The sequence below is a fragment of the Kogia breviceps genome, chromosome 2, assembly GCF_026419965.1.
Source record: "Kogia breviceps isolate mKogBre1 chromosome 2, mKogBre1 haplotype 1, whole genome shotgun sequence".
NCBI classification, from domain to species: domain Eukaryota; kingdom Metazoa; phylum Chordata; class Mammalia; order Artiodactyla; family Physeteridae; genus Kogia; species Kogia breviceps.
In genome coordinates this window covers 176,813,545-176,837,254 of record NC_081311.1, presented here as the reverse complement: position 1 = coordinate 176,837,254, position 23,710 = coordinate 176,813,545, and the positions used below count along the sequence as shown (strand labels likewise).

At 33.6% G+C, this 23,710-nt stretch overlaps 1 protein-coding gene across 9 annotated transcripts in view; it reads left to right on the top strand.

The window, feature by feature from the left end:
- Positions 1–23,710, top strand: part of ERBB4 (erb-b2 receptor tyrosine kinase 4) — a 1,132,189-nt gene that overhangs the window by 844,115 nt on the left and 264,364 nt on the right. For 5 of the 9 annotated variants that reach the window (XM_067026813.1, XM_067026810.1, XM_059053751.2 and 2 more), the window contains 3 exons: positions 2,309–2,463; positions 9,697–9,741; positions 9,863–9,937. In XM_067026813.1, coding sequence (XP_066882914.1) covers positions 2,309–2,463; positions 9,697–9,741; positions 9,863–9,937 — 275 coding nt within the window. The remainder of the gene's footprint in view (positions 1–2,308; positions 2,464–9,696; positions 9,742–9,862; positions 9,938–23,710) is intronic. The other 4 variants (XM_067026811.1, XM_059053753.2, XM_067026812.1 and 1 more) reach the window with 2 other exon arrangements.

The following is a 23,710-nucleotide window of genomic DNA, read 5'->3' as shown; positions in this document are numbered from 1 at the left end:
GAAGCACAAAAAAATTTATCTTATTAAAGTCTCTCTAAAGATTAAATGTGAATTTAATTTTAGTTTCATAAATTTTTTACATCTTCTGATTTTACCTGGACATTATTTTATAGAAAAGTAATTCCTAATTCTGAGTACCACTGCCTAATTTACTCACAGTAAATTTTATTCTTGTGTTCTGAAAGAAGACATCAGCATGTCTCTTGTCTTGTACAATGTCACACTACTGAGCATACTTGCACAGTAAATGATTTTGTATAATAGACAGTATTATGTGCCTAAATACCCATGAGCAGGTGTTAAAATTGGAAACATGTGAAGTATTCTTTTTTGGTAGGAAATAAGTTGCCAGCAGCAAACTCTTCAGGTTGAATAGGGATTCTCTTTCACAGAATAAATAAGTTTATATATACACACATATATATGTACATACATATATATACACATATGTTTATATACATAAATATATATATGAGATTTAGATATACCTATAACTGTTTAGATAGATAGATAGATAGATAATCTAAATCTCACTTCAATATAGTAAGATAGGTGCTTGATTGAACCTCACCAGTCTCAGGATTTCCAGAAATCTCTTCCTGATTACCCTTTCTTCTTTGTACTACTATTCTTCCTTAGCTGCCTTTATCTTTAAATTTTAAAGTATTATATTTCTTGATTTCCTGATGCCTTATATCACCACTTGCAATGTCTGGCTACTTTTGGATTAACATCCATAGAGGATGTAACACACTCCCATGAATAGACTGATCCCCACACACCCTGTCTAATAAATAGCTCTGTAAAATGTTTGCTTGCTCGTCTCCCAAATACACATTGTTTATAATTATAAACTTAATAATATTAAATATTTCCCTCTGTACTTAGTATATCTTATTTACCTAAATTATCTTCAATGTGAACTGTCATAATTGTTAAACTATGTGGATATAAGCAGATTTGGGGGAGAAAAGAGTCAAGGTAAGAAGTTCCAAGAAGTAGTCAAAGAGAAGAGGAATCCTAAGACAATATGATGTTCAAAAAGGAGAACTAAAAGTAAATTTTGAGTAGGTAATATCATTATTTAAAACACCTGGGCTTCCCTGGTGGTGCAGTGGTTGGGAGTCCGCCTGCCGATGCAGGGGACACGGGTTCGTGCCTCGGTCCGGGAGGATCCCACGTGCCGCGGAGCGGCTGGGCCCGTGAGCCATGGCCGCTGAGCCTGCGCGTCCGGAGCCTGTGCTCCGCAACGGGAGAGGCCACAGCAGTGAGAAGCCCGCGTACCGCAAAAAAAAAAACAAAAAACAAGAACCACCTGAATGTGTAAATATATGGGCATCTTTTAAGGAAATATTATTTTTCACCAAAGTGTTCTCAATTTGATTTGAGAATGTACTACTTATCATTTCTTGCATGCTTACTATCCCCAGCACCAAATCCAAATCATTTTTTGGTACAATTTTTAGATGTTTAATATGAATTTAAGATTTTTACTTTTGTTATGACATTTAATATATTTATATGATACTGCTTACTATAATTATACATATTAGACAGATATTATAAGTTATAAACATAAATGTACGAAGTGAGTTAGTTTTATTTAGATTTATCATGCTCATATTTATATCACCTTCATTCTTGAGTAAGTTTCTCCATATAATTTTCTTTTGTATGTACAAGTTTTTGATTTGTGCTCATCAGATTGTGACTTTATTGTGCTCTCAGTATTGTACTGTTATTTGCTAAACTCCCTATTCATAGACATGATATGATTTTTAGCATTATCATAAGCTGATATGAGTTGGAGAGTAACTTAGAAATTAACCTTTATTTGCCTATACTATCTAATTCCTGATAATTCAACTACAGAAAATTTTTTAATTCATTGTTCAAATAGTCATGGTACTACCAAAGGAAAGTTTACATCTCACTTGTATATGAAATTCAGTGTTACCTAATTCCTATCATTTCCTTATTTTCATTAACTACTTAGCGAGAATTTTCACATATTCCCAGTGATTGTGATAAAATATTTCTAGGAATAATGTGTTGTTGCCAAATATCGTTGCACTGTAATCTCAGTAGGCAAGAAAATGCTGATGTCCTTCTGGAAAAAAATCACTGGACAGTTTTGCTGATCAAAAAGCTACAATAGCAGCATCCCCGTTTGTACTTCTGAAAATGCTCTTCAGTTCTCTAGAAGAAGATTGGGCATCCACTGAAGTCTCAGTAACTAAACCAGATGAATACATTCCAGAGGAAATGGCACCCATTTTTCTTCCTCCATTTTTTTTTCACACTTCAGGGACCTGACAACTGTACAAAGTGCTCCCATTTTAAGGATGGCCCGAACTGTGTGGAAAAATGTCCAGACGGCTTACAGGGGGCAAACAGTTTCATTTTCAAGTATGCTGATCAGGATCGGGAGTGCCACCCATGCCATCCAAACTGCACCCAAGGGTAAGCAACTTGACTGGTCAAAAACTTAATCATGTACGTATTGCTAATCAAGAGGTGCATACATGCATTTTATCCCTGAAACAGTCTACTGAATATATAATATTCTCATGCAAAATTCTATTCATCTTTATATAATGTGTTGATTTTAAGAGAACTCCTTTCTATAAGAATGCTTTATGGAATCAAATTTATACCCTCTAAAATATTTCTGTTTAACATTTTCCTGTAACTTCTGTTGACACCTTCATGCAGCTGGAATCAGGTATACTTTGTATGGAGTATAGAAATTCTTCCAGATTTTACTGAGGATTAAAGATATCAGAAAAGACAAGTAATTGTACTTTTGAGATTCACGCTTAATAAATCTTTAACATAGAGTTTCTGTTTGTTTCTTTGTTGTTACGATCACCTTAAAGTGAAGATCTCTTTTTGATAAATGCTGCCTTGTATTACTCCTTCAACAAAATATAAGCAAAAGCAGTGATGGTAAAAAAAAAAAAAAAAGGAACCTAGTGATATGTATTTTAATAAAAATACAAGTACATTTTGTGAAAGTGATTCTATTATAGGTTAACCTATAACCTAGTGTTTCTTCAACCGATACAGGATAATTCAAAGATGGGTACACATTTTTCTACTTTTCAAAAGGATGCATTGTAAAATGAATAATAATTAGACTACTTTTGATACTGATAACAGTTGAGTAACAAAGACATATTACAGAAAGAAGAAAAGCACTGAACTATAAAAGAAATAATGTCACTTCATCGAACAAATCCCAACAATTATTTCTTTAAAAGACAGCTAATCTCTTTTAATAAGGACTTTTCCTTTTCTTTCCTGTAGAATGGGAATAAATTTAGAATCAAGGGCAGTTTCACATGCTCTTCTGTCCAAAAATCCTCTTCTCCATTGTGAGTGCCCACATACATACAAACACACAGAGACACTTGTGGAGAATCATCTTGGGTACTTTAGATCTGGCGGGAAAGTATGAGATTCCATAAAGATTTTCTGCCAGAGTAAGGGCTGGCTGTTAGGAGATATTGAAGAAGTTAAGCAAGCAACATCATTTTCTGCCAAGAGGACATCGATTTGCAGATGCTGCTACAGTTTCCTGCAGGTCAAGAAATCAGCTTAAGTCACTCTGTGAAGTGGCAGATCCTCAAAAAGTAAAGTAATATGCTGCCATTCAAATTCAAATTCAGCTTGGAAGAGCTAATGCCACCTCACTGGTTTGAGGATACAGAAATAGTCACATAGACACTCTGCTTCAAGGAAATTAGAAAGAATAAGCTGCTCCCCTGGCGAGTTTTGGGCACACTTCAGTTAAGGGTATTTCATGAAGATACTGGTATTGCTGGAACGGAAGAGTCAGCAACAGAAAGGGAAAACGTTACCTACTAAAATAATCATCCACAGGAGGGTTTTATTGTTTTGCATCTAAAATTAAACAAACATTATTCAATGTAATGTTGATGTCAACAGCTGTTGCCATTCAAAATGAGACCTTTTGCTGTTTTTGCAAATCTAATTACAACAAAGCCATCAGGGAAATGAAAGTGAGATCACAGAGCCATACATAGTCTGGATGTGTGGCTGGTGTGTCTTCCTCTCAGTCCTTTTAAATCATGATTATATAATAAAAGAAAAGATATATAGTGGGGGGAAAGTAGAAGGAGGGACAACTAATAGATCAATTTACCACAGTAACAAAAGTTGGACGTCAACCAAAAGGGAGGATGAAGGTGTAACAGGAAACAAATCAGACCAGATCACTTGCGAACCCTAGTAAATAAAATGATGACTTTAAATTCACTGCTGCAGAATGATGTTGAGACAGAATTTGACTAGTGTACTCCCTGGCATCTTCTAAGGTAAATGGATTCTGTAATGACTGACTTAATACTGACGGTTTCTTGTCTTTGTTTTCAATTATCTTCCTGCCATCCTTCTTCTAACAGCATCCGTATTGTCCAGGTTCACTCACTTCCTAAGAGTTCTGTGGTCTCAGCTCCAGAATGGAATTTAGGATTTGGGCATTTCTAAATGCTTAAGCCCTCCTCTGTACACTACTGCAGTGCAACACTGTGCTTTGAGATCCTTTTAATGAAGCAATGAGGTGCTCTATGCATTCAGTCCCTTCCTTTCAAATTGAGCATGTAGAGATAGAATCTTTCCCTAGGAAAATCATAGAGGCAGTAGGGATGATGGAACAAGTGACTATTTTTATTCCTAAACACACGTAATAAATGACCAATCAGTAAGTGTGAGCTCACCAGGCCAACTCCACTTTGGAAAACAGCTTTTCTTTTATATGCCAATATTATGTCAGCTGGATAATTCAGGAACCAAGTTAATGGAAATAGTCTTTCAAATCATTTTTTCAGAAGGAAGTTCTTACTTTGAATACTGTTTAATGATCATCTGAAAGTAAAATTATCATGTAATACCTTAAGAGCCCTTTTATTACTTTAAAAGTACATTAAATGTATTGGCTCTAATAAGTTCTTTAGATGTTTTTAAAATAGGTGATCCATTTAGCTAATACCTATCAGGAGAGTCTCACTAATATTCCTAAATATCTCACTAATATTCCTAAAGGACAAATAACATTGTCTCTTCTTGCCTTGACTAGAGAACTTTTATTTTAGCAGCTTTTCTCATTTCATTCATTCTTCAACTTTGTTATATTGAACACCTGTTGTGTATCACATACAGTGATAGCTAAGTTCAGAAATAAGCAAGACACAGCTCTTGATCACTAGGAAGTCCCAGTCCAGTGAATTTTTATTCTTACAATTTATATCCTTTCATCAGAGATCCCTCTGTATTTTGAAATGATTAGCAAGAATTTAAAACTTAGAAATGATATTCATATTTGAAATTAGCCAGATAGAAATTTTTAAAGAGGACTTGTAAACTAAATTTAGTATGCAGTTGAGTAGTCGTAAGGGCAAAGATTATAGTTTCTTTACTAATATCACTTGCATCCATGATGAATGTCAATTTAATTTTTGTTTGGAGATGTGAACTGGTATATTTATTTTTAATAGAGCATCTCTTAAAAATTCATTAAAAATTTTTAGTAATATTAGAATCATGATTTTATGCTATTAAATTTTCTATATGCCTTAATATTTTTCTTATCAATTCTTTTTATATTTTTAAATGTATGTAATGAAAGAATTTCCTTGATGGAGGGAACAAAAGAAGGGCTGCATGTGGAATTATTGTCGATAACTTCTGTAATGAAATTTTAAAATACTTTTCCATTTGAATTTCAAAATTTAGAGAAGATTTTGTCAAAATATCTCAACTATGTTACTTGTATGGGTATATCAAGGTGTTTATAAATCAGTAAGTACGAGCAAATGTTAAACACAGCTCAATATTTGGAATTCCAGTTTTTTAAATATATTATATTAACATGTTACAGTTTCTCTTTCTGAACTTTCTGTAAAGTTTCTACTTTAGAACACTAATTATCTAGAGAATTGTATTATTTCACATCCTTATTCAGTCTCTTATTAGGGATTTTGACTCTTCAAATGTTTAATGTTTCCATTATTCTTTGATTTTCCTGAATCTACATAAATCGCATGTGCTAATTATTTGCTTATGTAAAGTACAAAGAGTTGAAATAGAATATACATCTTTAAATACACAGTGATTTGTGTTTAGAAAAAATGGGACCACACTCTTATTCTGTCTTCCATTCTTGTTTTATCCTCAACTTATAAATACATTTAAATCTCAAATATCCTACAAAATCTCCTAGACAAACTTTCTTGACCTCACACCCCACCCCCTCAGTAGCTCTTCCCTTTTCCTTTGCTTCTATTCTCTTACTTGCAATTTGCTTCTCAACTCACGGCAACCTAAATTCTAGTGACCTTGATTATGACAACTAACATACTCTTAGTAGTTCTTTTATTAGACCTCTCTTGCACTTGACAACGATCAATGATCATCCATTTCCTGAAGTTTTTTCATGATTTGGCTTCCATGACACTGCAAATAATTGATTTTGCTCAAACATATTTTCCTATGTTTCTGGCGTATGAGCTCATCTTATGTAGTTTACTAATTATTGGAATTCCCTGAGTTTCAGCCTCAGTCTCTGCTTTTCTCACTTTATAGATCCTTCTTCAGCCATCACATCCACTTACATGATTTCAGCTTTCTCCTGTATGATGTTTCAAAACTGGATCATTGTACCTGCGCCTCCTGCTTCCCTCTCCTCCCCCCACACCCTCCCCTCCACCAGACTCATCTTTCCAGATGCTGAGGAACATTTCTACCTGGATGTAGGAAGACCACACTAAACTTTAGATACCTAAGACTGAAACTACCAACCCTGCTTCTGGAACACACACACACACAGAGGAATGTGTTCCTCCTCTTGCATTCTCTCACTGATGGTACCACTTTTCTCAAAGTTAGAAGTATGAGTCATCTTTAACTCCTCTGATCTTTCCCCTTCCATCATCAAATCAGCCACCAACTACTGTTTTGTTTTGTTTTGTTTCCGCATACGTTTCAAGGTATTCCTTAAATCCAACTTTGCCTCTATCCTAGTTACCGTTTCCCTAGTTTAATCCTTCATCATCTCTTACAGAGACTAAAACAGTCTCTATGCCAAAGGAATCTGTCTGGCTCCCGGCTGACTAGCCTTCAGTGGGCAAAGAGATCAATGTATAACACAAATCTAGCAATTTCACAACTTTTTAAAAACCCTGCAGTGGTTTCCCATTAAATTTGTTCCTAAGCAGTCAGTCTTCAAGTTCTGTTTCCTTTCTAATGATCTAGCTTCTTTTTTTCCTTCTCCCTGTTGCCTCATATGTTGTTCTCTAACTATTCAGAATTATTTGTAGCTGTTCATATACTCTCTACCCTTCCTCAGATCGATGCTTTTGCTCCTGCTGTTTCTTACCCCTTAGAAATTATAGCCACCCCAATCCTGGTTATCAGGACTCTGAACTCTGAACTTCAGTTTTCTATCTTCTCTGAGGGTGACCACAACCTTCTGAAACTGTGTGTCTCTCCTCCACACTCTCCTAAGTCACTCGTTCGTGTTCCTCATTATATTTATCATATTGTACAATATACATGTTTATGCATCTGTCTCCTTCATTAAAGTTTGAGCTCATTAAGAATAGGAAAAGTATCTTTTTTCTCCCCTCAGCTCCTAGAATAGTAGGAACACTTAGTAGGCATGTGACACAGTTTTTTTTTTTTAATGGATGAATGAAGATCTCTCATTATTCACTCTTTAACTTTCCCCTCAAGTTAAAGCTTACTTTCAAATATTTTTTATCTTTCAAAGGTTATAGTAAATACAGATTACAAACTAACCATAGCTTTCAGATTATCATTTGGAAGTAAGAAGTAGACTATTAATTTTACAAAAATGGCACTACTGCATTTTTAAAAAGCATTTTGAAGAAGGTATAATTGGAAACTAGAAAAAAATAAGTCCTTTGGAATAGAAGAAAACCATATAAGACAATTTGCAAACTTTTATACTAATTGCTTTTTATTTTTAGAAATGGTTTTGATTATGAATTTTGTAGCCAATTAAATGCTATGTGCTCTATATTTTTATTTTAATTTTTATTTCCTATTTGCTTTTTTTTGAAAGTCTTTTTCATAGTGTATTTCATGTATTTCTGTATTTCTGTACATTAATTTTTTTCTAAGCCACTCAAAGCTAATCCTCCAAAGAAAAATATTTTCCCACCTAGTAGGAATATTATAACTGGTACTGATGAAGGAGGAAAATAGTGACTTAATTATTATTATACATAGTTATATATATTTACATGTTACAGAGTTTTCCAAAGATATAATGGACAGTCTGGCCTTATACACGAGCACCTTATTACTTCATTACATAATGATTTTAACTTCAACTTCTTTTTCAGTTTTAGAAATTAGAATTTGGAAAAACTATTACCAGAATTAGACAGTTCAATAAATCATAGCTGTACTAAGAATCTTGATAATGCACTGCAGCTATATGTGTTTAATGAGAGAAAAGGGAAAGAAATACAATTCAAATTTATTGGCAGATGGAAGAAATAATATTTCTATAATACTTCAAAATCAGAATTCTGTGTACTTATATAATTTTACTTAAATGTTAACCTCTGTGGATTCTTTACTTACCTGAGTCTCAATTTATTCATTTCCTTGGGGAGTATTTACTTATTTTTTATTGTTTGAGTTAAATATTATGGCAGTTTAAAAACCTGTTTTCAGGGACATATATACACTACCAAATGTAAATTAGATAGCTAGTGGGAAGCTGCCACATAGCACAGGGAGATCACTTCTGTGCTTTGTGACCACCTAGAGAGGTGGGATAGGGAGGGTGGGAGGGAGAGTGACGCAAGAGGGAAGAGATATGGGAACATATGTATATGTATAACTGATTGACTTTGTTGTAAAGGAGAAACTAACACACTATTGTAAAACAGTTATACTCCAATAAAGATGTTAAAAAAAATAAAATAAAAATAAAAACCTGTTTTCACTTGACTGTTATGGAACTGCTTTTTTAAAAGCAAGTATCAAGATAAACTGCAGTATGGTGAAACCAGTTAATTTGCTTGTTAAATGAATTCATGTTTAAGGATAAGTATGCTTTAAAGACAGTCACAACCAAGGAATGGAATAATGTGATTGTGTAAAGTATCCATGAGAATAACGTTAAAGCACTTTAACTCATTTTCTGCTAAAATCAATCTTTAATAGTGAATATTAAGCATCAGGTTATTATATTATATTGAATAGTTCACATTTTCTTTTTATTGATTTTGGTTTTTTGCTTCAGCTTAAAGCCTTTTAGAAGAAACTGTATACATGAAACCAATTATAGCCATTGAAATATCAAGTTATTCATCAAGACATAATATCACAAATGATTCAAATGAATGTAAAGTATTAGAAATGAGCAATATGTGCTTGGAAATTATCCACAGAAACAGAGTACAATTTCCTTTACTGTGGACTTGTTTCTTTGCATTCCATTTGTGTAGTATTTACAATTTATTTCTGGGTATCCATCAAGTATAGTAACCTTCTCACTAGCTTTAAATTCATGATATTCATAAATTGTCTAATAACCATAATTAAGAGTTTGACACAATCAGTATTTGTCTTATATATTCTTTTTAAAAATGACTAATTTTTCTTTCCTTGTATTTTTAAAATTTGGATCTTCTGCAGGTGCATAGGCTCAAGTATTGAAGACTGCATCGGCCTGATGGATAGGTACTTGGTGTGCTTGCTTCCCATGTTCTTCCTCCAAGGCTCCATGTGTGAGCACTGGTGCATGTGTGTGCATGCCACTGTGAATGGAGAATGATGTTTTCTGTTCTGTAATTGCCTGCAGGTGTAGCGGTCCCACTAGTCATGACTGCATTTACTACCTTTGGACGGGCCATTCCACTTTACCACAACATGCTAGGTAACATCTACCATGTTTCCATTTTGTCACTCAAATCCTTTCCCAGTTATCATGGATAAAAAAGTACTAACCAGTTGGGTGAAATTTATAATACGTTAAATCAGGGAGTTTTGAAAGAGGCATATAACCCTTTACTTTTCAAGCCACATTTCTTACCTATTCTTCCTTTATTCATTATGATTGTAGAGTCCAAATCAGTAATATCATTGATTTTTAATTTTGTACAATTTAAACAATATTTAAAATATTAATCTAGAGCTTTAATAGTCTTTATGTTAATTATGTAGATGATTGCAAAAAATATTTTTAAGAGTGTAATTTGTAGAAGTTGATCTATTTGTGAGGTTTCTTTTACTTGATTCAATTTCTGATTTTATGTTATTTTGAACTGGTTGATATATTCCCTAGGCATAAGAATTACTATAGACTAAAGTCAGTGTAGAAAATATTTTGTGCAGGTGAAAGTACAAGTTAGAATTAAAAAACAAAATATTTCACTCATGTTTATACAAAAACCTATATATAAATGTTTGTAGTGGTTTTATTCAAAATCGCCAGAACATGGAAATTACTCAAATGTTTTTTTAATTGTCGTATATCTATACATTGTAACATTACTCAGTAACAGAAAGGAACAAACTGCTGACATACACAAAACATGGATGGATCTCAAAAACATTAAACTAAGTGTAGTGTTAGATTGTTTATTTGAGATTTTTCTTGTTTCTTGATGTGAGATTGTACTGCTGTAAACTTCCCTCTTAGAAATGCTTTTGCTGTGTCCCATAGGTTTTGGGCCATCGTATTTTCATTGTCATCTGTTTCTGTGTATTTTTTTATTTCTTCTTTGATTTCTTCAGTGATCTCTTGGTTATTTAGTAGCACACTGTTTAGCCTCCATGTATTTGTGTTTTTTACAGTTTTTTTTCCTGTAATGGGTTTCCAATTTCATAGTGTTGTGGGCAGAAAAGATGCTTGATACAATATCAATTTTCTTAAATTTTCTGAGGCTTAATTTGTGACCTAAGATGTGATCTATCCTGGAGAATGTTCCATGAGCACTTGAGAAGAAAGTGTATTCTGCCGCTTTTGGGTGGAATTTTCTATAAATATCAATTAGATCTATCTGGTCTATTGTGTCATTTAAAGCTTGTGTTTCCTTATTAATTTTCTGTTTGGATGATCTGTCCATTGGTGTAAGTGGTGTGTTAAAGTCCCCTACTATTATTGTGTTACTGTCGATTTCTCCTTTCATGGTTGTTAGCATTTGCCTTATGTATTGAGATGCTCCTATGTTGGGTGCATAAACATTTATAATTGTTATATCTTCTTCTTGGATTGATCCTTTGATCATTATGTAGTGTCCCTCCTTATCTCTTGTAACAGTCTTTATTTTAAAGTCCATTTTACCTGATACAAGTATTGCTACTCCAGCTTTCTTATGATTTCCATTTGCATGGAATATCTTTTTCCATCCCCTCACTTTCAGTCTGTATGTGTCCCTAGGTGTGAAGTGGGTCTCTTGTAGACAGCATATATATGGGTCTTGTTTTTGTATCCATTCAGCCAGTCTGTGTCTTTTGGTTGGGGCATTTAATCCATTTACATTTAAGGTTATTATTGATATGTATGTTCCTCTTACCATTTTCTTAATTGTTCTGGGTTTGTTTTTGTGGGTCTTTTTCTTCCCTTGTGTTTCCTACCTAGAGAAGTTTCTTTAGCATTTGTTGTAAAGCTGGTTTGGTGGTGCTGAATTCTCTTAGCTTTTGCTTCTCTGAAAAGCTTTTGACTTCTTAATCGAATCTGAATGAGATCCTTGTTGGTTAGAGTAATCTTGTTTGTAGGTTTTCCCCTTTCATCACTTCAATTATATCCTGCCACTCCTTTCTGGCTTACAGTTTCTTCTGAAAAATCAGCTGATATTTTTATGGGGATTCCTTTGTATGTTATTTTTTGTTTTTCCCTTGCTGCTTTTAATATTTTTTCTTTGGATTTAATTTTTGTTAGTTTGATTAATATGTGTCTTGGTGTGTTTTTCCTAGGGTTTATCTGTATGGGACTCTCTGTGCTTCCTGGACTTGGGTGATTATTTCCTTTCCCATGTTAGGGAAGTTTTCAACTAAAATCTCTTCATTTTCTCAGACCCTTTCTTTTTCTCTTCTTTTTCTGGGACCCCTATAATTCGAATGTTGGTATGTTTAGTGTTGTCCCAGAGGTCTCTGAGATTGTCTTCAATTCTTTTCATTCTTTTTTCTTTTTTTTTGCTCCTCAGCAGTTATTTCCACCATTTTGTCTTCCAGCTCACTTATTAGTTCTTCTTCCTCAGTTATTCTGTTATTGATTCCTTCTAGTTTATTTTTCCTTTCAGTTATTGTATTGTTCATCTCTGTTTGTTTGTTCTTTAGTCCTTCTAGATCTTTGTTAAACATTTCTTGTATTTTCTCAATCCGTACCTCCATTCTATTCCCGAGATTCTGGATCATCTTTACTATCATTACTCTGGATTCTTTTTCAGGTAGATTGCCTATTTCCTCTTAATTTATTTGGTCTTGTAGGTTTTTACCTTGCTCCTTCATCTGTGACATATTTTTTTTCTGTCTCTTTGTTGTTGTTGTTATTGTTGTTGGGTGGGATTGTGTTCCTGTCTTACTGGTTGTTTGGCCTGAGGCTTCCAACACTGGGGTTTGTAGGCTGTTGGGTAGAGCTGGTTTGGTGCTGAGATGAGTAAATCCATGAGATCTCACTCCAATGAATATTCCCTGGGGTCTGAGGTTCTCTGTGAGGCCAGTCGTTCGGACTTGGAGCTTCCAATGCAGGAACTTCGGCCTGACCCCGGGCTTGTGAACCAATATCTCACAAGCCGCCTGAGGCAGCAAAAGAAGAAAAAAAAAAGCAGTAACAAAGTAAAAAATAAAATTAGACTAGGAGACTAACAGGTAGGTTAGGAAGAATATAAAAATAAGTGGGAATGTAAATTGATACAACCACTATGGGAGAGAGTATGGAGGTTCCTTAAAAACCTAAAAATAGAACTACCATATGGCCCAGCAATCCCACTACTGGGCATATACCCTGAGAAAGCCATAATTCAAAAAGAGACATGTACTGCAATGTTCATTGCAGCATTATTTACAATAGCCAGGACATGGTACCAACCTAAATGTCCATCGACAGATGAATGGTTAAAGAAGATGTGGCACATATATACAATGGAATATTGCTCAGCCATAAAAAGAAACGAAATTCAGTTATTTATAGTGAGGTGGATGAACCTAGAGTCTGTCATACAGAGTGAAGTGAGTCAGAAAGAGAAAAACAAATACTGTATGCTAACACATATGTATGGAATCTAAAAAAAAAAAAAATGGTACTGATGAACCTAGTTGCAGGGCAGGACTAAAGAGGTAGACATAGAAAATGGACTTGAGGACATAGGCTGGGAGGGCAAAGCTGGGGCGAAGTGAGAGTAGCAGCGACATATATACACTACCATGTAAAATATTTAGCTAGTGGGAAGCAGCAGCATGGCACAGGAGATCAGCTTGGTGCTTTGCCATAACCTAGAGGGGTGGGATAGGGATGATGCTAGGGAGGCTCAAGAGGGAGGCAATATGGGGACATGTGTATGCATATGGATGATTCACTTTGTTATGCAGCATTAACTGACACAGTATTATGAAGCAATTATACTCCAATAAAGATCTATTTAAAAATAAAAACGTTAAGCTAAATGAAAGAAGCTAGACTTAAAAGAATACATAGTATAGGATTCCATTTATAAGGCATTCCTGGAAAGGAAGAACTATAGAGACAGAAGGCAATCAGTATTGCCAGGAACTGGGAGGTGGGAGATGAGTTAGACTTCAAAAGGTCATAAGGAAATTTGGGGAGATGATGGAACTGTTCTGTATCTTGATAGTGGTGATGGTTGCACAAATGTATGGGCTTGTCAAAAATGGTCATTCAGTTAAAAAAATGAATTGTACTGTATATAAATTATACCTCAATAAATTTGACTTTTAAAACATCTCATATTTAGGAAAATAGTAACTTTACAATGTTATGTGTAAATATTGTTAGCTTTCTTTATGAAACAAATTAATTGTATCTTTTGGAAGAGAGAAAGTTGTACTAAATTACAATTAGCAAAGCAACTGTTTTGGATAAAACACTGCCTTTTCATGTAAAGTTTTGATTGAAATATAACATATATAGTGTAAAAATACATAAAACATAAGTGTAAAGCTCAGTGAATTTCTCCAAATGGAACATTTATGTAATCATCAGCCAGATCAAGAAACAGAATAGTATCAGAACCAGAATCGCTTCTTGTGTTCCATTTTGAGGGTAACAACTGCCCTGAATGCTAACAACATAGGTCAGTTTGCCTGTTTTTGTACTTTGTATAAATTGAATCATACACTGTGTCCTCTTTACATCTGGCTTCTTTTGCTAAATATTATATTTATGAGATTCATCTAAGTCATGTAATTTACTTGTAGTTTTTTTTTCAGTAATATGGTATTTTTGCCTTTAAATGTTTTTAAAACAGTCAAATGAGTGAAATGTCTTATTAACAAATTATTTTAATGAAGTAAATAGAGCAATTAAACTAAAAAAAAAGGAATGTGATATAGTTAAGTGACTTATACAACAGTGGCACTTTGGCATTTGGGCACAATCAAGACCAGGTAGTACAGTTGTTCAGAGCAAGGTCAAATTATGGGAAAAACAATCAATAGAGAGAGACAGAGAGAGAAAGAGGGAGGGAAAGAGAACCTAAGGCCCAAACTGCAATTTTATAAACTAGCGTCTATTTTAGATTGTTCCTATATACATGAAATATTTTTTCCTCCTTGAGCCTTTGGTTGAGTCACTGTACTATCACTTTGAAGCATGTTTTCACATTTGTTTTGATGATTTTTTGATAATTATCACAGCCAATTAACAAGAGGCGATGTAGTATGGTGGTTAAGTGTGATGTCTTTGGAATTCAGTTTTCTGAGTTTTAAGTCAGGTTCTACCATTTTTTAGATGTGTGACCTTAAGGAAGTTTCTTATATTATCTGAGCTTAACTTTCTTCATTATACAATGGGAATATTAATATCATTCATAAATTGGCTATGAACATTGAATGAGTCTATAAAATAGTGCCTGGTTTAAATAAATCACTCAATAAATGCTATTACTTATTATTTCTCTAGATATCAAATATTTTAAATGTTGAGGATGGAGGAACATACCCCTCTAGGGGGAGGGAAGTCTCTCAGAGTCACCCAGGGAGCTTTGATGTGTCCCTCTACCTCTTTGATAGTCCTTTGAAGGAAGGGAGAACATTTCTTTCTTCATCTTGAGAATCACTGTCATAGTGAGGGCCACTGGTACCACTGACAGTAGGTCATAGGCAGAGGCATATGCAGAGACAGAGAAAGAGTTAAAACCATAGTGATGGGTGACTTGTGGTTTTCAATGATAGTAATTGAGGTTATATAACTCAAAATCATAGTGTATATCTTATAGATTTAGTATTTACAACAGTTAAACAAAAGTGGTTTGGGAATTTTCAGTCCTCTTGTTTGCATAGATTCCCAGGCCATTCCCTATAGTCTCAGACTAATACACCTAATTCAGATGAGTTTTGTTATAAATAGGTGACCATGACCAGTAGCAACATATAGATTGTACAGTTCAGCCCATCATTCCAATGAAAAATCACCTGTAGGCCGTTGTACAGGTAAAGAGCAGAGGTTCTTGAATGTGAAAGCCTGAGTTCAAGTGTTGACTCTACAATACTTTTTATCTGTAAAATGGGGACAATAATGGTAATATTTAAAATGAGAATCCTTATACCTCATAAAATTGGTGTGAAGATTAAATGAGATAATGCAAAGGAGCCATTATCTAGTATATGTTCACTGGTGATATTTATGACTCTAGTTGAAATATTAACAAAACAGTCTTTTTAAAAACCTCATGATGTTGCGTTCTATTAGTATTTTATATCAGGGCATTAATCCAATAGTTCAATGGCTATGGAATTAACGTATCAAAATTTCTCAGGTTTTAAGTAATTAAATTTTATATCACACTTCTAAGTATAATGATCTCAAAGAATTGGTAGTAGGTAGCTAATTGTTCCTTTCAGAAAACTCTAGATATCTTTAATTAATACCTGTTTTGAACTTAAATTTAAAGCAATGTGACTCTGTTCTTCAATTGTACTGACCTGTTAGATTTGATTGACTTGCCAGAGGCTGTTTATAAGGCAATTTGGAATTTACTTGGGAGATTTAGCTTGGACACTTTGGAATAGTATTTATGACCATAGAGGATTTTGATATGGATTGGGTGAGAAGTAAAAGTAACAGGTACCTCCTTTTTCAGGTCCTTAGTATTGCAGTAAATGCTTACCTCTCTGAAATGGGGTGGGTATATATTTAATTGAAAGCAGGTGACTAGTCTAGTAATATTCAGATCATTTTCCATTTTCCAATTCCATCACAGTTTTCTTTAAGCTTCTGTCTGAATTGATTAAAATAAATCTTACATAATAGGAGGACAAAAACATATAAAATAATGTTTAAGTTTCATAAACCATGCTTTAACTGGGAGATTATCCACAGCCTAGTTTTTTTTTAGTTACAGAAAATTACATTGATCATGTCAATATGGCCATTTCAAGATATTTAGAGTTCATACTCCCTACTGCCCCATTATGCTATCTTCTATTTCCTAAACCAGCAAGAAAAGAAATTGAAGATTTAAATGAAAGCAGGTGAAATGTTTCCAATCTTGATCGACTTTCATTTTCTAAGCAGTGTTATTCTTTCCCGAGCCTGCAATTTGCGAATTGGTTTTCCACACTCGATTTACCTTACAGGCTGCTGCTGGAATTTCTTCCAGGAAGATTGGATAGGATAGTATAGAATTTTTTTTTTTTTACCTGTAGTCTCCTAGAATATGCTACTTATAGTGAAAATAATACTTGATATTTTGAAATGTCTCCATTCTTTCCTTATCTGAAATAAATGCCTTAAAAATAGCATTTAGCTTTGATGCTCTTCCTTCTCCATCAAGGATCTTATGAAGAAATATGTTCAAAAAGTTTATTATTAATATTATTATTATTATTTGTATGCTATTTATTTTAGCTTGCATATATGCTGTTTTCATATAGACTCTGATAAACAATGTATTCGATTCTATTTTAGTTTCTTTGTCAAACATATATCCAAAGATTTTTTAAAATCCTTACTCCATTAGAGACTAAACGTGTTCATCTCATCAAGCAAAGTCTCTATTTGGCAAAGCATTTTTTTCTTAGCTAGCAATTCAGACTGTAAACTAATAATTTTTATTGAATTTGTGACAGAAATTATAACAACTACTAAATATATGTTCAAGCATTTTTATCTGGCTGTTTGTTTCAACTCAATTATCCTGAATGCTTCACAATGTGAAATAAGGTAATTGAACTTAGTTTAACTCCCTAAATCTCATATAGCCAGATATTTGAAACGTTTTATATTCCTGTCACATTTTAATGCCTGTGTCACACTTTTACTTTACGATATAGTGGTTATTACCTAAGAGGTCACATAACGGCTTATTCTTTAGCTGTGTGACCCATGTGTGATATATGAGAGAGATGATGTGATATTGTTGGCACCACTTTCACAAATGGCACAATCCTTTTTCTTTGTTTTGCCCCCAAGGAACTTAATTCTTATGTCCAAATCGAACGGTCAAAGTTGCCTGTAGATAGTTACCTTATTTGAGTGGCAGTTGTGTTATGATCCCTAAGTACAATAAATAAAAGTACACAGGCTTTTTATTGTAAGTCTATCCTTAGTCCACCATGTTCCAGACATTAAATTTGCTTTTGAATTAAAGAGCATTCGAAGAGGTGAAGGAAAGTGTGTGAATTTCTTCTTTTCCAGCTGATTTGGGTCCCACACTTCCCAGTACTCATAAAATACCAAAATTGTCAAAGAAGCATAAGGTAAGAGTAAAACATTTCAGATCAGTTGTTGTTAATTCCTGTTGATACAGTTCAAGTGGTTATTTTAAACAAAAGTATTTAGTGGCACAAGGTTGCATGAGTGGCTTTTATAATGATACCAAAATGCCCACACATTGTTACAAAGCTTTTACAGATCCTGGAAACATTAATGTTAAACTCAAAACCACTGACTGTAAAAATGTGACCAGAAACAGTTGAAAGTCAAAAGAGATTTTAAGAGCATTGACTTTAGAACTGTAATAGAAAATCTAAAGATAACATTATTGGACTGGGAAGATGTTTATTATACTAGTTAAGAGTCAGAGCAAAAATTCAGTGGATTGAGGGAACCATTATGAATACTTTTTCACTCTTTCCCATAAGCATCTTGCTACAGCATAGAAATTATGGTGTTTGTAATTATTAATTTCTGATCTAGAATGATGTCAGGACTGCCTTCAGTCAGTTATCTCAGAATATCTTAAGCTTCACTGAAATTCATTACTGACAATACAATGTGTTTTATTAAAAATGGAAGCAAAAAAATGAAAGATATTCCTGAAGCCTCGGCTCCTTTCTTTAGACAGATATTTACAGTTTTAAAAGTACTTTGCATGTGTTTTTCCAATATTCAACCCCTGGCATTGTTTCCTTATAGAGTACAATTTAGAGGTATAAGTATGTCATCGATATTACTCAGGATTTTTATTCAGGATTTTAGTAGACTAGAATATTAAATTTTATTTCATAATATTTTATTTCTAATATCTTTCAGACTAAGAGCTGTCTAAATTACAACCAACTAAAAATATAAACCCATTGAAAACATTTCTGTAGCTGGTATATATAGAGATACATTGACAAGGTACAAAGGAAGTGAAAAAGTAAGAGATATGGAAAAATGAACAAGTATTTCCTAATAAAGAAAAATTACTTCATGCTTTCAAATGACTAAGACATAAATGTTAAACAACTAGTTATATATATATGTATATATATATATATATATATATATATATATATATATATATATAGTAAAAAATGGCATTTGACCTAGTCCCTTACTAACATCTGACACAAAAGTTATCAGTGAATTATTGGAAGTCCTAAGGTAATGCCTTCTCATCTAGTCAGCACCCAAATACTATTTGAATATCTTGGAATTTAATATGCTATAGAATGATGAGGGTTACCACATATAGCATATAACTTTGATCATTTACCTACTCCTGCTATTTAATCCTTAAAATCATGCTTAGTATGTGTGTGAAATGATTTCAGTGTTTTATAGAAAAAAACATCAGAATAATTATATAACAGTGAATGTATTAAACTTCTCCATTGTGACAGTATTAGTGAAATTAGCATCTAAAACTATCAGAGTTTGCCCTCAAGACCTATTTTGAAATGCAAAATATCATAAATCTGGATTATATATTTGATAACTAAAATGGTAAGGATTAAAAAAAACCTTTGTGGTTAGGTAAAGTGAATGAATTGTTCACTTGCTATATAAGTTTTTTATTACCATATAAAAAATTACCATAAATTTAGCAGCTTAAAAACAGAAATACAAACAAAAATACAGTTCTATAGGTAAAAGTACAGGCATGTCTGTTTAGGTCTTCTGTCCATTTTTGGATTGGGTTTTTTTTTTTTTTTTATATTGAGCTTCATGAGCTGCTTCATTTGCAAATATTTTCTCCCATTCTGAGGGTAGTGAGGTGGATGGACCTAGAGACTGTGATACAGAGTGAAGTAAGTCAGAAAGAGAAAAACAAATACCTTATGCTAACACATGTATATGGAATCCAAAAAAAAAAAAAGGTTCTGAAGAACCTAGGGGTAAGACAGGAATAAAGACCCAGACGTAGAGAATGGATTTGAGGACATGGGGAGGAGGAAGGGTAAGCTGGGATGAAGTGAGAGACGTGGCATGGACATACATACACTACCAAATATAAAATAGATAGCTAGTGGGAAGCAGCCACATAGCACAGGGAGATCATCTCGGTGCTTTGTGTCCACCTAGAGGGGTGGGATAAGGAGGGTGGGGGAGAGACACAAGAGGTAGGAGATATGGGGATATATGTATATGTATAGCTGGTTCACTGTTATAAAGCAGAAACTAACACACCACTGTAAACCAATTATACTCCAATAAAGATGTTAAAAAAAAAGTATAGACATGGCTGGGTTCTCTCCTTAGGATGTCACCAGGCTGAAATCAAGGTGCTCTCTAGGCTATGTTCTCACCCAGAGGTTGGAGTCCTTTTCCACATTTACTCAGGTGGTTGGCAGAATCTGGGTCCTTGCAGTTATAGGACTGTGGCTCTTGTTTCATTGCTTATTCTTTGCCTTGGGCATTCCTTGTCATGTAGCCTGTTCCATCTTCAAAGACAGCAACAGTGTGCCAGCTTTCTCATTATTGAATCTTAATTTTTACCTCTCTGACCTCTAGACCCAAATTCAAAGGCACCTTGATTAGATCAGGCCCACCTGATTGTCTCCCTGCCTTAAGGTCAAGCAATTTGGGACCTGAATTACGTGTGCAAAATCCTTTTATAGCACACCCAGAATAGTATTTGATTGAATAACTGGGTGAATGTATATTTATACACTACAGGCTGGAATCCTATGGGCCATCTTTGAATTCTGCCTACTTTACCTACCATAGCACTTTCAATGCTCCCTTTCTTATTTCTTCTTGTCCTGCAAGAAAAGAACTTTATTTTCTGTGTCCTATGCAACTTTGCCATATAAGAACACCTTTAAGTCTGAGAGAAATTTGTTTTGCTACCTTCAAATAATTTATTTCTTGTTTGTCTGAAAAAGAGCCAAAAGCAAGCAATTAAAGTATTGTCTTAGAACTAAAACCAGGGCTCTTTTGTACATTTAAAAGCAGGGTTCTTTTGTATAACTATTTTCTATAAGGTAAGGTCTCAATGTGCACATTGGCTCCAGGTGTTCAATACTGCATTTGTGAGCAGTAACTCATAGTATAATTAGAATAAAACTGCCCCGATGTTAACTCCAAGTTTATTGCCTTTCCATTTATTTATCAGACGGGTGAGTCTTCCCCAAGAGTGCTCTAGACCTGCCCCATTCAATATGGTAACCATAAGCCACATGTGCTCATTGAGCACTTTAAATATGGTTAAAACAAATTGAGATGTGCTGTAATTGTAAAATGTATACCAGATTTTAAAGACATTGTATGAAGAAAAGAATGTATAATATCTCATTAAAATTTTGCATTGATTACATGTTGAAATGCTAATAATTTTGGACATACAGGTTAAATAAAATTTTATCATAATTAATTTCATCTCTTAAGAATACATCTACTAGAATATTTTAAATAACCATTTGCTTGCAATATCTGTTGCACAACACTACTCTAGAGCTGTTGTCATAAAACTTGGAATACTCTTACCAAGGAAAACCTTTCATCACACACTCACCTATTCAGTTATATAAATAGGATTTATGATAGATATTTAAAGGGATAGAATAAAAATTTAATATAAACAGAAACTAATTTTTTTTCTTACCTCCTCACCTTGGAGTTCACAGATTTTGATTCTAGAATGTGATATCTAGACGGAGAGGTAGTAGGCCTTTTTCCTATGAATATTTTGGTAACAGTTTTGAGCACAATGAGAGTGATGGAGGGAACGGTTTTTCATGTTCACAAAAGGGTATTTATTTTACCATTTTTGATAGGTTGCAGATGGGATGAGTCAGACAGAGCTAAGGAGAAACATCTGTTTGCCTCTACCCATTGCATATATCTGTAGATTTATATGTGCCCACAGATCTTAGAAACTTACAAGAGAAGACTAAAATATGATCATCTGGGTCTGCATTCAGAATTCTGAGTATTGTCTACTTTTTAAATTGAAAATCACTCAGAGACATGGAATTATATTGCAAAGACTCTCTTAAAATTGCATTTTGTGGCCAATATTTCTATTAAAATATTGTTTCAATTTTTATAGGTCATAAATGAACAATACTTAAGCAGAAACATTTCTTAGGTATAGGTCAAAGTTTCTATTTTTATGCCTGACATATATATATATGTCTATTCAGAAAAGGGTCAAAATTATTCTCCCATATAACTCAGGCATACCTTGGATTAGACCCTAAGTATCTTCTTTTTTCACATTTCCTATTTAACTAAAGGAATCTAATTAACTGGGACCCCCTTCTGTGATGTGGTTATGTAAAATGATATGTAGATATTAACTTAAATTGCTCTCTTCATGATTTTTTCTTATTAACCTCAGCACATTCCCTAACTAATCATTCTTTCATAAACATACAATTATTTTTTTATACTATGTATGTAGGCAGGAGCTAATTAACAGAGAGCACTCTGATTTACCAATGAAATTCCTCACAGTGATTGCATTCTTTGCTACTATCCCCCCCAAACCAAAAAATGATATAATTTCATTTTAGTAAATTCACAGTAACTCATAGCCAACGAAAGAATGATCACGAAAGGGAAACCCACCTCTAATAAACACTGAATGACTGTAGCCATTGCAGTTTTCATAGCATTCTGCTCCTGTGCCCAGAGTAAAGCATTCCATATGCTTGAGTCATTTATGGAATAATTATAGTTACTTTTAGTAGAATTTAAAATAGAATAGCAATAACAAAACCTCTTACCATAAAAAGTTTACTTGTTGAAGGGAAAAAAAAAAAAAAAACAACGATTTTTTAAATGAAAAAAGCAAAATCTACTTCCATAGTTGTTTGTTTCTTAAACCTCTGGATCCCAAATCCTAGTGTTCAAATCCCAAGTTCAAATCCCAGAGTAAATGCCACCATTGTTCTATGCACTAAGAAAGAAAGGAACAATGGAAAAATCAAAACACCAGTTCTTATTTCTTTCTTAGAATAGCATTGCTTTTTCCAAAATCTCAGACTTAGAGCTTGTTTTTTGCCATCCTTTAAAAAAAAATTCTAATATATGTCTATCAGGTGCACTACACTATCACATTTAACTTTCATGATATGAAATAGTTATCACCATTATCATCTAACAAATGAAACAGGTTCAGAGTAATTAAGCAATTTACAAAAAATCACTTGGCTGGTAAGTGGAAGAGCAAAGATTTGAGCTCAACTGTGTGTGATTGATTCTAAAAACCACATTTCCTTCTTTCTACTAGATTGGTTCCCAAGTGGAAGAACAGTTAAGAGTTATTCCTATGGTGAGGCTGATTGAATATTTTATAGCCTACTAAAATAGTTTCACCCATTGTCTTTCCCTTAGTCCTGACTTTTACCTATTTAGCCTTCCTCTGATGGATAGCATTTTATAATGCTTGTCCTCACAGAGCATATTTTAGTCTAACAATGTACCTGGCACTGCTTGGTGAGAATATATCAATATTTCCCATGTTCTAAGCATATACTCATGTAGGATGGTAACACAATATAAATATATTCTTACTTTTTTATATATTAATACATTAGTGACAAATCTAAGACATTTATTAATAAACATAGGTGAAGTTTCTGTTTTAATCTTTTCTATAGTGGCAGTTATACCATATTTTATTTGTTTTCTGAAATGATAAGAAAAAACCCACTCTTCTATATATGCTACTTAACAATAACCAGCCAGTAAATATTCATTATAATTACTACACGTCAAGCACTGAGGAGAGAATGAAAAAAAAATTAACACAATCCCTAATATAAAATTTACAGTACAGTAAAAGATGTAAAATATTTAATATCATTTTATAAT